General features: G+C 49.9%; 1 protein-coding gene across 1 annotated transcript; it reads right to left on the reverse strand.

The window, feature by feature from the left end:
* Nucleotides 1-29: 29 nt before the first annotated feature.
* LOC150043818 (cytochrome P450 2A5-like) lies at nucleotides 30-8,892 on the reverse strand. Its single transcript, XM_090322916.1, has 9 exons — nucleotides 8,678-8,892; nucleotides 8,021-8,183; nucleotides 7,314-7,463; nucleotides 6,740-6,900; nucleotides 5,675-5,851; nucleotides 4,039-4,180; nucleotides 2,786-2,973; nucleotides 1,247-1,388; nucleotides 30-479 (listed from the first exon to the last, which is right to left on the reverse strand). The coding sequence occupies exons 1-9, from the start codon at nucleotides 8,855-8,857 to the stop codon at nucleotides 298-300; spliced, it is 1,485 nt and encodes a 494-aa protein (XP_090179042.1). The 5' UTR covers nucleotides 8,858-8,892; the 3' UTR covers nucleotides 30-297.
* Between the last annotated feature and the right edge of the window lie 6,760 nt (nucleotides 8,893-15,652).

Genomic DNA, 15,652 nt, shown 5'->3' on the forward strand with positions numbered 1-15,652 from the left:
GTAGCTAGGACAGACATGCAAGGCAGAACTCACCAATGACTTAGGATTTATTTGTAGTATTCTTTGCAACATTAAAATTCCCTTTCTGATATTCCACGTTGGAAGTGTCCATCTTCTTCAGCAAGGTCAGCCATCTGGCCTGTTTCCTCTTCCCATCTGATTTATCCAGCCCCACCAGTCCACCCTCGCTTTGTCCTTCCCCCCACCTCTCCCAATGGCTCCAGCCCCTCACGTTCTCTCCCCCCCCACCGCCATCCGTGCCCTCCTCTCCCCCTCCCCCCAATACAGCCCCCAGGCTCAGCGAGGCTGGAAGCTCATAGTAAAGGTTGGTGGGATTGTGGCAAAGCCCGCGTATTTGGGGGACACTTCAATGTCTTCAGGCGCCTGCGTGGACTTGAGATTGAAGTTCTGCAAGATGGTGGTGAGGAAGAGAAAGAGCTCCATTTTAGCCAGGCCTTCCCCCAAACAGTACCGCTTGCCTGCAAAGGAGAGGAGAGGAGGGAGGGCTAGGTGAAACCAGCAATCTCTGAATTGTTACCCCCAAACAAATCCTCAGCTGAGTTCTCTAAGGAAGAGGAACAGAGTGGTGCCTGAGAGACTTTCCAAGACGCCTCCCATCCTCTTTCAGCCTCAGTTTCCCTAGTCCATGAGGGGACTGGGAATTGTCCTTTAGCTTTTCCTGTCAAGGCTGGGGCTCTAGCAGTTGAGTCACAGCTCCACTTACAATATCTTTTTTGGTCAGTCATGCAGCTTGAACTCAGGGCCTGGGTGCTGTCCTGAGCTTCTTCACTTCAGGCAAGTACTCTACCACTTTGAGCCATAGCACCACTGCCAGTTTCTGGTGGTTCACTGGAGCTAAGAGTCTTGTGGACTTGTCTGCCCTGGGCTGGATTCGAACTGTGATCATCAGATCTCAGCCTCCTGAGTAGCTAGGATGGACAGGTGTGAGCCTCAGACAACCTGGCTGACTCAGTCTGTTCTTGATTTTCCTCATCTCTGAATGAGATTTGGTTGTCTTCTTTCCTAGACTCCCATAGAGGCTTTTTGGGAATTATGGGTGTTTGCATGGAGTTGATCTCAGAATAGATCCAAGAGGAAATTCCAAGAGAAAGATCCAAGAGAAAAGTAGATCCAAGAGAACTTACAGAGTAGATCCAAGAGAAAGATATTGGTAAGAGGGGGCTGGCACCCACAGATTTGCCCTTTGCTATGAGCTTTGGCCTGGCGGCCAACACTGGTCACTTACCGATAGAAAAGGGGACAAAAGCATCACTCTTCTTAAACTGTCCCTTGTCATCCAGGAAGTGCTGAGGGTTGAAATCTTGGGGGTTGGAGAAAAACTTGGGGTCTTTCAGCACAGAACCCAGTATGGGGAACACTTCAGTACCCTGAAAAGAAGAGGGGGAAAAAAGGAGAGTGAGAAAGGCAGATGGAAAGATGAACGGGCTGAAACTCCCAAGGAAAGGGTGGGAGGGGGAAGGATGTGGAATGAGGAGTGAGGTTGGAGGAAGGGGCTTCAGGACCATGAGGTTCAGGTCTCTATGGGTGAGTAGAAGTTTGTGTTCTCTGACAGCAGATGGCTGATGGTCACAGGGTAGAGGCTTCCTGAGGCTGGAGATTGAAGATCTATAGCTGCTGTCTCCCCAGGCAGGTGGAAATGGGGGTAAGGGGTAGATGTGCCAGAGCCATGATATCTTGATATATGGGACTCTCTAGAAGGATCTATCATAGCCTGGGGATTCCACTTCTTAAACAAGAGGTCTGGGTAAATAAGATTATCCTCTCTCTCTTTCTCTCTGTCTCTGTTTCTGTCTCGTGTGTGTGTGTGTGTGTGTGTGTGTGTGTGTGTGTGTGTGTGTGTGTGTGTGTGTGTGAGAGAGAGAGAGAGAGAGAGAGAGAGAGTGTGTGTGTGTGTGTGTTTCAGGTATTACTGATCTAATCCAGACAGGACTCATGGTCAAGGCAAGGCCTCGGAGCTGTTTTTGCTCAAGGCTATCTGTAACATTTTGAGCCCACTGCTGTACTTCCAGGGTTTTCAGTGGTTAACTGTATATACAAATCTCATGGTCCTGCGGCTTGAGAAAAAGGAACTCAAGGACAGTGACAAGGCCCTGAGTTCAAGTCCCAGAACTAAAAAACGAAACAACAACAAAAATCCCTGAGACTCTCATGGACTTTCCTAACAGGGCTGGCTTTGAACCTCGATCCTCAGTCTCCAGGACGGGCCAAAAAAAAAAAGATGGAAGACAGGAGGGCCAGGAGTTTGGCCTAGTGGTGGAGTGCTTGCCTAGCATGCATGAAGACCTGGGTTCGATTCCTCAGTACCACATACATAGAAAAAAGCCCGAAGTGGTGCTGTGGCTCAAATGGCAGAGCACTAGGCCTTGAGAAAGTCCAAGGACAGTGCTCAGACTCTGATTTCAAGACCCAGGACTTAGAGCAAAAAAAATGTTCAAGTTTAAGAGTTGGAATGCCTTTGGCGCAGTGGCTCACGCCTGTAATCCTAGTTACCCAGGAGTCTGAGATCTGAGGATCTTGGTTCAGAACCACCCCAGGCACTAAAGACTGTGAGACTCTTTTCTCCAATTAACCACTAGAAAACAAGAAGTGGTGCTGTGGCTCGAGGGGTAGGGTGGTAACCTTGAGCTGAAGAGCTCAGGAATAGCACCTAGGCCCAGAGTTCAAGTCCCACAACCAACAAAAAGAAAAAAAAGAGAAGCAGAAGGAAGACAGGGAGTAGAGAGTGTGTAACACAGTTGGGGTCCCAGGGTCTGGCTAATGGCACCTTGGGCAGAAAGAACTCCCGAAACTTGGTGTCCTTGGTGACTCTGCGGGCCAGCCCCAAGGGAATTATGTCTCCAAATCTCTGGATCTCGTGGGTCACGGCCTCTGTGTAGGGCATCTTCACTCGGTCCTCATACTTGGGCTGGCGGTTTCTGCCAATGACTTGATCGATCTCTTCGTGGATTTTGGCTGGGGTAGGGAAAGAAAGGGGAAAAGTGTTTAGATATCTGAAACCATCAAATCAGGGATGAGGGTCAAAGAGGGAAAAAAAGGGATCTTGTGTTGGTGGCTCTCACCTGTCATCTGAGCTACTCAGAAGGCTGAAATCTAATGATCAGACTTCAAAGCCAGCTGGGCCAAGAAAGGCCTTGAAACTCTCATCTCCAGTGAATTACCAGGAAAACCAAAGTTGTACTGTGGCTAAAAGTGGTAGTGCACTACCCTTGAGTGAAAGAGCTGAGAGACAGCACCAAAGCTCTGAGTTCAAGACTCAAAACTGACCATAAGAGAGGAAGAAAGAGAGACAGAGACAGAGCGAGAGGAAAGAAGGAAGGAAGGAAGGAAGGAAGGAAGAAAAGGGGGAGGGAGGGAGGAGAGAAGGAAAAAAGACAACTGAGTGCAAGCCTTGAAACAATGAATGGCAGGCATTCAGCTTATCATTCATTCACAACAGCTGTCGTTCATTAGCCTCACTGTCCTGTTGGAATTGAGGGAAGAGTCTCAGAGGTGTGGCTTGGAGAAAAAGGATGTGGGATCAGTAATACATGAAACACACATACACACACACACACACACACACACACACACACACACACACACACACTTTTGATGATGTGGGTCCTGAACTCAGAGTCAGGGTCCAGTCCTTAGCAATTCTGCTCAAGGCCAGTGCTGCACCACTTTAAGGCACAGCACCCATTCCTGGTTTCTGGTAGCTGAATGGAAATAACAGCCTCATGGACTTTCCTGCCTGGGCTGGCTTTGAACCACCATTCTCCGATCTCAGCCACCTGAGTGGCTAGGATGACAGGCCTGAGCCGCAGCGCCCAGATCTCAATGTTTTTACAGCTAAGACTTAAATAGCCAAGTCCACAGGCTACTCTCTCCCCTGTCTTGGTTGCAGCAAAGCCTGTGTGAGGTTCCAGGTTCTTGGGACAAAGTGAGACATTGTAGCTGACTTAGCAGAGCTCTTGACCTGCCCTACCCCCCCTCCCCAACTCCTCCAGTCTCTGTCCCCGCCCCTCCCGGCCTTACCCTCCACATCCGGGTGCTTCATGAGCAGCAGGAAGCTATAGCGCATGGTCGTGCTGACAGTCTCTGTGCCCGCAAAGAAGAGGTTCAGTGTGGTGTGCACCAGATTCTTCATGAAGAATTCTGTGTTGGGGTTCTTCTTCTTCTCCTGCAGGGAGAGAGACGTGTTCAAGTCCAGCCCACTCTCATGCCTTTGAAGCAACTTCTGGAACATTCTCTTGGGAATCTACCTCTGTGAGGTCCAAATGGAAAATCAGTCTACCAGGCTTTCTGCTCCATTTCCAGGATTTGGTCAAGGATACTGACTCTGGCCCAGAATACACCTCTCACCTTGGCCTGGCTGATCCTCTGGTTGATTGATTGAGTGATTATGTGACTGATTGATTCATTCACTCATTCATTGATTTTGTTGGTCCTGGGCCTTGAATTCAAGGCCTGGGTGCTGTCCTTGAGCTCTTTTGCCAGTCCTGGGTCTTGAACTCTGAGCCTGACCACTGTCCTTGGGCTTTCTCTAGGATATAAATCTACCACTTGAGACACTGCACCACTTCCGGCTTTTTCTATATATGTGGTACAGAGAAATCGCACCTGAGTCTTCGTGCATGCCAGGTAAGCACTCTACCACTAGGCCAAACTCTTGGCCCACTCTACCACTTTGAACCATAGCACCACTTCCAGTTTTCTGGTGGGTCACTGGCGATAAGAGTCTCATGGACTTGCTTGCACAGGCCGACTTGGAACTGTGATCCTCAGACCTCAGTCTCCTGAGTAGTTAGAATCACTGGCATAAACAACTGGTGCCCAGCTTTTTTCTGTATAAGGCTCAAGACTGGGACTCCATCTTGGAATGTGATACTTTCACTCATTGGCTTGCACTTTACCAACTGAGCCAGGCCTCCCCCACGCTGGCCGTCTGATTTGTGGTGTGTGTGTGTGTGTTTGTGTGTGTGTGTGTGTGTGTGTGTGTGTGTGTGTGTGTGCGCGCGGTGTGTGTCTGTATGGTCTTGAACTGTAAACCACTAACTCTCATTTGGTATGGTAGCTGAAAGCGTCAGCCTCAAAAACAGACCAGGAGTGACCTCTAGATGGCACAGCTTCCACGCTGTGAGAGCTCAGGCAGATCTTTGACACCCTCTCAGCTGTGATTTCGCATTGTGATTCCAATATGACATGTTTCAACAGCTATGGTGGGCCAGGCACCAGTGGCTAACATCTGTAATTCCTGCTACGCCAGAGGCTGAGGTCAGAAGCTTCAGTGAAGCCAACCAGGGCAGAAAAGTGCCTGTGAGATTCTTATCCCCAACTGAGCACTCAAAAGCTGGACATGGCACTGTGACGCACGTGGTAGATCACTAGCCTTGAGAGAAAAAGCTTGGGGTCAGCGCCCAGGGCCTGAGTTCAAACCCCACAACCAACAGGAAAAAGCAGGGGTAGCACAGGCAATGCAGTGCAGTTGCTGCAGCATGGTCTCCACGGATGAGGTTGTGTAGAGGAGCACCCATGCTCAGTAGGATCTGCTCTGTAGATGACTGAGGATGAGGTGTATAATTCACCCAGCTCCGTGTTCTCCCCCCAGCCCCATCTGAGGCCCCTCTGCCTGGCTGTGGATCTCCGCCCACCCTCAGGTGGCTGGACCTACCTGCTGCATGCGGATGAGAAACGAGTCGATGAAGTCCCGTGGGGAGTTGGGATCCAGGGTGCGCTGGTTCTGCTCCACCTTCCTGGTGATGAAATCCTCCAGCCCCTGCAGCTCCTTAAGAGCCTGCTGCTGTGGGCCTGGCAGGTGCTTCATGATGGAATAGAACATCTCAAAGAGCTGAGGACAGGGTGGTCATGGGGAGAAAGCAAAGACCTCCATTCACAAGCGGCATAACACACACTTGGAATCCCAGCTATTCTGCAGATGGAGTCAGGAAAAGCCTCAGGGTTGAGGCAACCCTGCCTCACAGACGTAAATGAATGAATAAATGCAATAAGGAATGGCGACGTGGCTCACATGACAGGTGATTGCCTCATATGCACAAGGCCTTGGGCTCAATCTCCAGGAGAACAGAAAGCACAATCACACCCCTGCCCCCATTGTACCCCCCATTTTGTACCTGGAAAGTTTCCCTAGAACCTAGAACAAGCGAGAAATCCCTAGTTCTCCTGGTCACCATTTCCACCACGGGCTGAAAACAGAGCCTGCTGGAAGAGTGCCGACACCACCCCCTGCTCAGCTCCTGGGCTGCGAGGTGGCAGCAAAGCAACTTTACAGCCTCTGACAGATGCGCCCTGCCAGTCCTGGTGAGGACTGTGCTGCGTCTCCCCAGGTGCTCTACCACTTGATCCATGCCTCACTTAATTGAAGGTAAGAATCTCACAGACTTTCCTACTCAGGATGGCTTCAAACCTCCATCCTCAGATCTCAGCCTCCTGAGTAGCTGGGATTACTGGCTTGAGTCACTAGCCTGCAAGTTTATTTTGTCAGCTGTGGGGGTTAAACTTGGGCCTGCACACTGCTACTTCTGGTTTTCTGGTGGTTCCTTGGAGATAAGAGTCCCATGGACTTTCCTGCCTACGCTGGCTTTGAATCACGAGCCTGAGGTCTCAGCCTCCTAAGCAGCTAGGAGGTCAGATGTGAGCTATGTTGGTGGGCTATTTTCAACTTATATGCATGACCTGCATTTTGCTCAGGCTTGGAGCAGGCTTGGGTATGGATTACCTGCCCAGTGGAGGTGGCTGTAAACTGAAAACTGCCTGTCATCATTCTCAGGAGAGACAGGAACTCCTGGTCCTCGTAGTCGAAGCGGTCCCCAAACACAATGGAGCTGATCACATTAGAGACAGTTCTGCTCATGGTGAAAGTGGGATCAATGAAGGAGCCTGCAGGGTGGAGAGTGAGGGGTTTATAAAGGTGCCTACAGGGGTGAAGGGTGGGGTGTCTGCATGGGTGCAGGGTGCTGAGTCTGTAGAAATAAAGGGTGAGGGATCAGTGGGGGTAAAGGGTTATGGTCACCAGAGGTGTCGGGGGTTGAGGTCTGCAGGGGTGAAGGGGCAGGGTTGGCTGTGGTGAACAGGGATGGAGGATAAGGGTCTGCAGGGCTGAAGGGTGAGGGTATGCAGGGGTATAGAGCAGGGGGCATTGAGGAAACCAGGAAAGATCTGTCTTGGAAAGCAACCTGAGTGACCTGGTGCCATTCTGATGATTCGGAAAAGATTGGTGAGGGGAGGGACGGCTGAGCCCCAGGACTGCCCTCCTCCCCCACCCCTTTCCTGCCCCTGCTCTCCCTACTCACCTTGTGTGTCCCTCAAGGCCTGGATGAGGAATCCTGCCTCCTCCTGGATGCGCTCCTCAATGCCACGCTTGCCCATGCCGAAGTCACGCAGCGTGGTGATGGAGAAGCGCCTCAGCTGCTTGGCTCGCTCGCCATTGCTGAAGACCATGCCTGGGGAGCAGGGAGGGTCAAACCAGGTGATAAGTACAGTATAGGGACTACAGGGGAGTGGGACCCTCCACTTGCAGAGAGCACCCCTGGAGCCGCTGGTGGAGCCAGGAGAGGCCCAGAGGCCACATTGTGCAGAGAGCAAGAGGAGACATCAGGAAAGCCCTAGGGGCAGGAGAGGGAGGCTGCTGAGCTGGGAGGGAAAAGCTCAGACTCAGAGCCAAAGTGTGCAGATCATGGGGAAAGAGACAGACAAGGGAGACAAGGTCCCCAGGGCGCAGAGAAGGGGATACAGCAAACCCCTACCCTTCCAGGCACAGAGGCAGCGGGCCCATAGAGGAGAGGGGGGAAGGGAGAGGAGGGGAGAGGGCAGAGGCAGAAAGAGTGGAGCTGACTTTGAAGTGAATTTTCTAAAAGCAAAAGGAGTGAAGGGTTTCTGTACACAGAGAACCAGGAGGCAGAGTGGGAAGACACTGGGACGATCTGAGGAGAGCCAGAAGCTTGAAACATGCAGAAGAGGAAGGCTGGGGAAACTGAGGCACCATGCGCATCCTACCCACCATAGCCTTGGAAGAGCCAGTCGAAGGTGGCCTGCTCGCCACGACCACTGAACTCATCAGCCTGGTCCACCAGCGCCTCCTTCACGGCCTCCTGGCCCCACAGCACCACGATGCGACGAGAGCCCAGGTAAATGGTGAACACAGGGCCATAGCGATCTCGCATCTGGAGGAAGAGTGGATGGGAAAGTCTGAGGAACCAGCTTCCGGGTACTGGGTCTATTGGCTTGTCCCCAAATACTGGCTAAGTCACCTAACTGAATATTCCCACATTTGCCCTCTTTCTTCTTAAAAAAAAAAAAAGACATTTCTTCCTAGTACCTATCGTGGGGTTCAAACTTAGGGCCTGGGCGCTGACAATAAGATCTTTAGCTCAAAGGTAATGCTCTACTACTTTGAGCCAGTTTTCCAGAGATTCATGGGAGATAAGAGCCACAAATTTAGTTGCCTGGCTGGCTTTGAACCATAATCCTCAGATATGAGTATCCTGACTAGATAAGATGACAGGAAGAAGCCAAGTATACAGACTGGCTTCTAAGGGGTGATCCCTTCCCTGAAGAAAAAAAAATCCCCTATTTAAACTTCAGGCTCACCCCGTCTGTGGTCAGTGCCCTGCCCCTGGGATCCGGGCTCACCTGTCCCAGCCCCCATCCCACACACCTTCATGAGAGAGTTGTACATCTGCTCCGTGTTCAGTTGCAGACAGTTTCCAATGAAAGGCAATGGTGTGGGGCCTGGAGGCAGCTTTCCCGAGAGCTTCCTCTGCCGCCAGACAGACATCACCACCAGGACAGTCAGACAGGTGAGCACAGCCACCAGCAGCATGCCTGAGGCCAGCATGGTGGCAGCCAGGGTGCCAGTCAGATGGTGGTGGCTGAGTCTGATATCTTGCTGTGTTTATATCTGTGGGATGGAAGCCTGGTCTTTGGCCTTGATTTCATAACTGTCTCGTTTTCCTTACACATGACTTGTTTTCCCTCTCTCCCCTCCTGTGAACCCTGCCCTAGTTTGAGATGTAGCCAATGGGCCAGGGACGGGAGGACCTCAGAATTAAGGAGAAACAGCTGGGCTGGTGGTCCTGCAGGAGAAAGGGCCCCAAGACTGTGGACCCATTACATTTCCACATCCAGGGTAACTTTCTTTGAGCTTCAGATAGAGGACCCTGCAAGTATGGGTGGATGTTTTTTAGGGTCTCAGAAGAGGTGTGGGTTTTATTCCAATGACTTGTAGAAGATAGGGGCTTATGGGTTTACAGTGTTTCAATGAGGTGAGTTTTGGGGAGTTCTCGGGTGATGGATTGGAGGGGTCTGGGCTAAGAAAGATCCAGAACTGTGAGTGTGGAGGAAGACAGCCGGGCAGGAATCTAGAGTGATCACCTGAGCCTATGTGAGGCCCTGCTGTGATTCAAGCCCTGTGCTGTACTTGATACCCGATGTGAAGGTCATGTTGGGGGCAACAGAATTGGGACCCACCAGTGCCCCTCCCCCGTTAATCCCCAGAGTCACATTTCAGTGGAACACTATGCAGCCTAAAGACAGAATTCCATGGTCACAGTGGGCCAAGGGACAGGCCAGGCTCAGGAAATGATAGCCACCAATGTGGCAGAAAATCCCAAGGGCCTTGACTGGCAAAGAATCCTGACTGGATTTCCACCCCCTAGGCAAGTGCCCCGGATTTATTAGATAGCTTCTATTGTCGTGGTTATGTATAACTATTGCCTTCCCAACCCCTCCTCCACCCACCACCACCAGGTGAGGGGCTTGTACTTAGGGCCTAAGCACTAAGCACTGTCCTTGGTCTTTCTCAAAGCTAGAGCTCTACCACTTGAGCCATAGCACCACTTCTGACTTTTTCCATGTATGTGGTACTGAGGAATCAAACCTGTGTCTTAGTGCACTCTACCACTAGGCCACACTCCTGGCCCTACCTATTGCCTATTTGAAAGTAGACATACATTTGAAAGTACATACAACCCAGAGTTTATGCCTGGATTACAAACATGAAAGACTCTTTTGTCAGTTGTGGGCTTGAACTCAGGGCCTGGGCACTATCCCTGAGGTTCTTTGCTCAAGGCTAGTGCTCCACCACTCTGAGTCACTGCTTCACTACTGGTTTTCTGGTGGTTCCTTGGAGATAAGAATCTCACTGACTTTCCAGCCTAGGCTGGTTTTGAACCAGTGTCTAAGATGCCATGGTCTTGAGCTGCCGAGGTACACAGGTAGAGTGTGAGGAAGCCAGGATTGGAACTCACTCCTTTCCACCCTCTATTGCTTGCCAAGCAAGCCCTCCCTGCATTCCATGGGTTCTGTGCTCAGTACAGTTGTCCTGTCAGGGTCAGCTAGGCCCAGGTTGGCCTTGAGCTTGCCACCTCATGTGGAGAAAGAGTCCAATCAGGGGAAGGTCACCAAAGTGTCATGGGAAGGTTTGAACATGACCTCCGATAACCGGTCAGTTTGCGTGCGAATGGATTGTGTCATCGACCTCGGCAGTCTCTGTACACACTTTGTTGTTGGCTGCCTGTTTCAGGACATCCGATGGGTGGAAGGAGGGTGACAGACACCCCTAGCAGGGCCTGTCACTTAAGTTTGTTTCTTCTTATTCTAGTTTTCTGAGCTCTGGGTCCTTTGTGGAGTGCATAAAGGGCAGAGAACAAAGCCCAGTGATGGAAAAGGTGTTTGTTAGTTTTGGAGGGGGCCTGCCAGACATTTATACTCCCTATCAGCGGGACCAGCTACACCTGGGCTGGTCCCTGGCTTAGGCCTCTATCTCCTCTCTGGGTTTTGGGTTGTTTTTTCTCTTCTTCTACTTGGATAAGAGTCATTTGGAGACCTGAGTGCTTCATGAAAGATGCATCAAGAAGTAGCCTGAGAGCTGAGATGGGCTCCCATGAGCTGAGATTCTCCCAAGGTGTAGGCTTGCTGTAGGCAAATAGGAGGACTGAAGGATACAGTTTGCTTGTGTTTGTTCTCATGCTGTTTTCTGGAACGTGCAGCAAGGTTCTCTCCATGTGGGAGAGACAGGGGTCAGCCATAGTGACTCAGGACAAAATGAGCAAGTGAAGATATGCACAACCAAGTATTTCACCCCCCCCCACTCCCCGCATCCTCCATCCTTTTTTTTGTTGTTGTTTGTTTTTTTTTTGCCAGTCCTGGGCTTGAGCTCAGGGCCTGAGCACTGTCCTTGGACTTTCTCAAGGCTAGAGCTCTACCACTTGAGCCTCAGCACCACTTCCGGCTTTTTTTTTCTATATGTGGTACCGAGGAATCGAACCCAGGTCTTCATGCATGCTAGGAAAGCACTTTAACCACTAGGCCAAACTCCTGGCCCGCATCCTCCATCCTTGACTCTCAGTTTCCCTGAGGTCAAGAGTAAGGATGAAGAACAGATAAGAGAAAGGTGTGTGTGTGTGTGTGCGTGTGTGTGTGTGTGTGTGTGTGTGTGTGTGTTGGTTTGGGGATTATTTTGTTATTCAGTGATTCATTGGTGATAAGAGTCTCATGGTGTCTCATCCTATCTCAGTGGCTTTGAGCTATGACCCACAGCTCTGAGCTTCTAGCTAGGATAACAGGCGTGAGCACTGGAGCCTGGCTGCAATCTTCCTTCTTCGCTGTCATGTTCCTGGAAGAGATGACGTTGCTGGCTGAGCTTCGTGGTACCAAGGAGACAGGTGAGTCTTTGGCTGTTTGGTGAGGTATGTATGAGTTGATATGTACTTAATATGAAAGAATTTGATAAAAATTCCTTTTATTTTGTTGTATTAATGGTTTATTTATTTACTTATTTGGTGACGGGGCATATTCTGAGGGCCTGGGCACTGTCTGAGCTCTCTGTGCTCCAGGTTAGCATTCTACCACTCTGAGCCACAGTGTCACTTCCGGTTTGTCAGTGGTTCTCTGGAGATAAGTTGGAGAGGGAGGAGAACTTTTCAGCCCAGGCAGTCGTGGAACCTTACATCTCAGCCTTCTGAGTAGCTAGGAATACAAGAGTGAGTCCCTGGCACCTGGCACTGCTTATTTTTTTGAGTGTATAAGCTTGAACTCAGAGCCTGGGTGCTTACCCTGAGCTGCCTCCCCAACCCCCAGCCAAATGAGCTTCAACTCCACTTCCAGTGTTGTGGTGGTCAGACACCACATTCGGTATCTTGAAGTTTCTTCCCAGCTTGTCTTTCAAGTGGGATCCTCAGATCTCACCCTCCTGAGGAGAGGATGCAGGCATAAGACTGGTAGCCTGCTACATTCCATGTTCTTAGCGACCACTCCTGATCATCCAGCCTCACTTGTCTTCCTTTGTGAAATACCAGAAAATGGCCCTGAATAATCTCTGAGTAGAAATCTTAAAAAGGTAATTAAAAAAGAATAACCACAGATGGGTATGGTGGCTCAATGCCTAATATCCAAGCTACTCAGGGGGGCTGAGATTTGAGGATCAAGGTTCAAAGCCAGTGCAGGCACAATAGGACCTGATAATTTTATCTCTAATTAACTTCCAGAAGACGGGAAGTGGGGCTGTGGCTCAAGGGTAGGGTGATATCCTTGAGGTGAAGAGCTCAGGGACAGCGCCCAGGCTGAGTTCAAGCAACATGACCTACAGAAAAACACCCCCATTACTTTCCTAAATGCCCGTGAGAGTAGCGAATAAAAAGCAGGTAGATACTGGAAGGACTGGGTGAAGAGAACTTCTATTTCAATATAATTTTGTCAATATTATTAAGGTATTGTGCTGGGGGTTCCTTTTCCTAAGTAAGATAATGAGCCTATTTGTCATTCTGGACAATGTCACCCTTCTTTGCTTTCCCTGGTCCTCCCTCCTGTCGCTGTCCACAACTTGAATTATTCATTTTCCACATAGTGATTGCTGCATAAAATGAAACCAATGACAGGCTTTATTTTTATTTGTTACTTTATTTGCTGTGGTCCTTGTTAGTGGAGGGGTGGGGGATGGAGGGATGGGCTGGTGGATTCCTTGTAAATCTGAAAGTGAAGATTCCAGAATGTTAATTAAGATCTTATGGGTTAGGGTTTTAGCTCAGTGGAAGAGCACATGCCTGGCAAGTGCAAGGCCCCGAGTTCTGTTATTAGTGCTGCAAAAAAGAAAGAGAAGAAGAGAAAAAACGAAAGAAAGAAAGAAAGAAAGAAAGAAAGAAAGAACAAAAGAAAGGAAGAAAAATCCCAGGAAGCAAGGAAGGAAAAAGATTTTTATTTGTGGTCAAAGGGCTTGAACTTGGCCTGGGCGCTGTCCCTGAGCTCTTCAGCTCAAGGCTACCAATCTACCTTTGAGCTAAGCCGCACTTCCCGATTTATAGAGGTTAATTGGAGATGAAAGTCTCAGGTCCTTTTGTGCCCAGGCTGGCTTTGAACCTTAATTCTCAGATCTCAGCCTCCTGAGTTAGTAAAAGAAAGATTTATAAAAGTCTCTTTACCCTGGGCATCAGAGGCTCCAGCCTGTAATCCAAGCTTCTCAGAAGACTGAGATCTGATCAGAGCCAGCCCACACATGCAAATTCGTAAAGACTCTTATCTCCATCCAGCCAGAAGTAGAGCTGTGGCTCAAGTGGTAGAACAACAGCCTTCAACATAAAATAAAAGCGCAGAGATGGTGCCCAGACCCGGATTCAAGTCCAGATTTATCACACACACACACACACACACACACACACACACACACACACACACACACACACACAGAGAGAGAAAGGTCAAAATAAAGGATATATCTTTAAGTATTACTCAGGGAAGGAGCAAGCTTGATATGGGTAGTGTCATTTTCTTGTTGTGAGTCAGACGTGGGGCTTGAACTTGGGTCTTGCACACTTTCCAGAGGCCCTAGGCCTTGAACTTGCAGACTGGGCACTGTCTCTGAGCTTTTCTGCTGCAGGCTGATGCTCTACCACTTGAGCCACAGCTCCACTTCCAGAGTTTTTTGGACTTTTCTGATCAATGTGGCTTTGAACTCCTCAGCTCTCAGTCTCTTGAGCTGCTAGGATGACAGGCATGAGCTCAACTGAGCAGTGCCACCACTCAGTCTGATTTTGAAATCAAGACATTGAACATCTGAAGAGTGACTCCCAAGCTGGGGGGGAGGGGCACAGGGCTGGGGCCAGGAGGCAGCTTCCTCTAGAACTACTGCTTCAAGCTATGGTGCTCAGGCATGCCAGGATCAGATGCACGCCTGAGGCCAGCATGGCAGTCAGGGAGGGGACAGGTGGCGATGGGTGGGACAGTGCATGTTCACTGTTTCGTGGGGATAGCAGGAGAGCCCTTTGTTCCTGTTTATTTAATCATGTCACTTCATTGCACAATCTCATCCCCCTCTCCCATAGACCATGACACCTACAGCCAGGAATGAGAAGACACATGGACTGCCATACTCTCAGGCTCCCGAATACAGGCTGAATCCAGACCTGGTGGGGAGGACATTTTCAAAGCAGCGTTGCTGAAGCTGAGCCTCACAGAGATGGATTTAGGAGCTCCACAGTAGAAGTGAAATTCTTAGATTTACATCCTGTCCTCAGGATGTGTAGGTTGGGAATCTCTCCCTGAGAAAGCCGAGATTAAGAAAGCAGAGCTGGGCACGGTGGCTCTCGCCTGTCATCCTAGCTACTGAGGACCAAGGTTCAAAGCCAGCCTGGGCACAAAAGGACCTGAGACTCTTCTCTCCAATTCACCTCTAGAAGACGGGAAGTGGCCCTGGCTGAATGGTAGGGAGATGATAGCCTTGAGCTGAAGAGCTCAGGGACAGCGCCCAGGCCAAGTTCAAGTCCTATGAACCGTCACCCCCCCCCACCGCAAAAACAAAGTCAGGAAGGAAAAGTGGGCTGGGGGTTTGGCCTAGTGGTAGAGTGCTTGCCTAGGATGCATGAAGAGCCTGGTTCAATTCCTTGGTACCACATACATAGAAAAACCTGCAAATGGCACGATGGCTCAAGTGGTAAAGCTCTAGCCTTGAGAAAGACCAAGGACAGAGCTCAGCCCCTAAGCTCAAGCCCAGGACTCAAAAAGAAAAAAAACGAAAAGAAAAGAGAAAGAAAAAAAGTCAGGAAAAATAAGGAACCAGTGACACACCTGTAATCCAAGCAATTTAGGAGTCTGAAATCTGAAAGCTGTGGTTCAAAGACATTCTAGGCAGGAGACACTGATCTCTAAAGAACCACAAGAAAATTGGGAGTGCAGGATTATATGAAGTGCTAGAGTTCTAACCTAGAGCAAAAAAAGCTTTGGCAGGGACTAGGACTTTGGTGTAGTGTTGGAGTGCTTGCCTAGCATGCACGAAGACCTGGGTTTAATTCCACAGTACCACATACATAGCTGGAAGTGATTCTGTGGCTCAAGTGGTAGAGCTCTAGCTTTGAGAAAGTCCAAGAGTAGTGCTCAACCCCTGAGTTCAGGTCCCAGGACTGGCAGGGAAAAAATAAAAGGCTTAGACTGTACACCGACCCAGAGTCGGGTATGCTAAGATTATAGCTAGCTGTGGTTATAATCATCCGAAGAAGAAGAAGAAGAAGAAGAAGAAGAAGAAGAAGGAGGAGGAGGAGGAGGAGGAGGAGGAGGAGGAGGAGGAGGAGGAGGAGGAGGAGGAGGAGGAGAAGGAGAAGGAGGAGGAGGAGGAGAAGGAGGAGGAGGAGGGGAAGGAGCATCT

This window comes from Megascapheus bottae, chromosome 31, assembly GCF_031878675.1.
Source record: "Megascapheus bottae isolate mThoBot1 chromosome 31, mThoBot2.hap1, whole genome shotgun sequence".
Classification (NCBI taxonomy): Eukaryota; Metazoa; Chordata; class Mammalia; order Rodentia; family Geomyidae; genus Megascapheus; species Megascapheus bottae.

What these genes read in the sequence shown, in the direction of transcription:
- LOC150043818 (XM_090322916.1), bottom strand. Translation starts at nt 8,857, where the DNA reads ATGCTGGCCTCAGGCATGCTGCTGGTGGCTGTGCTCACCTGTCTGACT. An exon ending in TTCTCATCCGCATGCAGCAG is followed by an intron (nt 4,181 to 5,674) that starts GTAGGTCCAGCC and finishes TCCCTGCAGGAG; the next exon opens with AAGAAGAAGAACCCCAACAC. An exon ending in GGGAGTTCTTTCTGCCCAAG is followed by an intron (nt 1,389 to 2,785) that starts GTGCCATTAGCC and finishes TCTTCTTTTCAG; the next exon opens with GGTACTGAAGTGTTCCCCAT.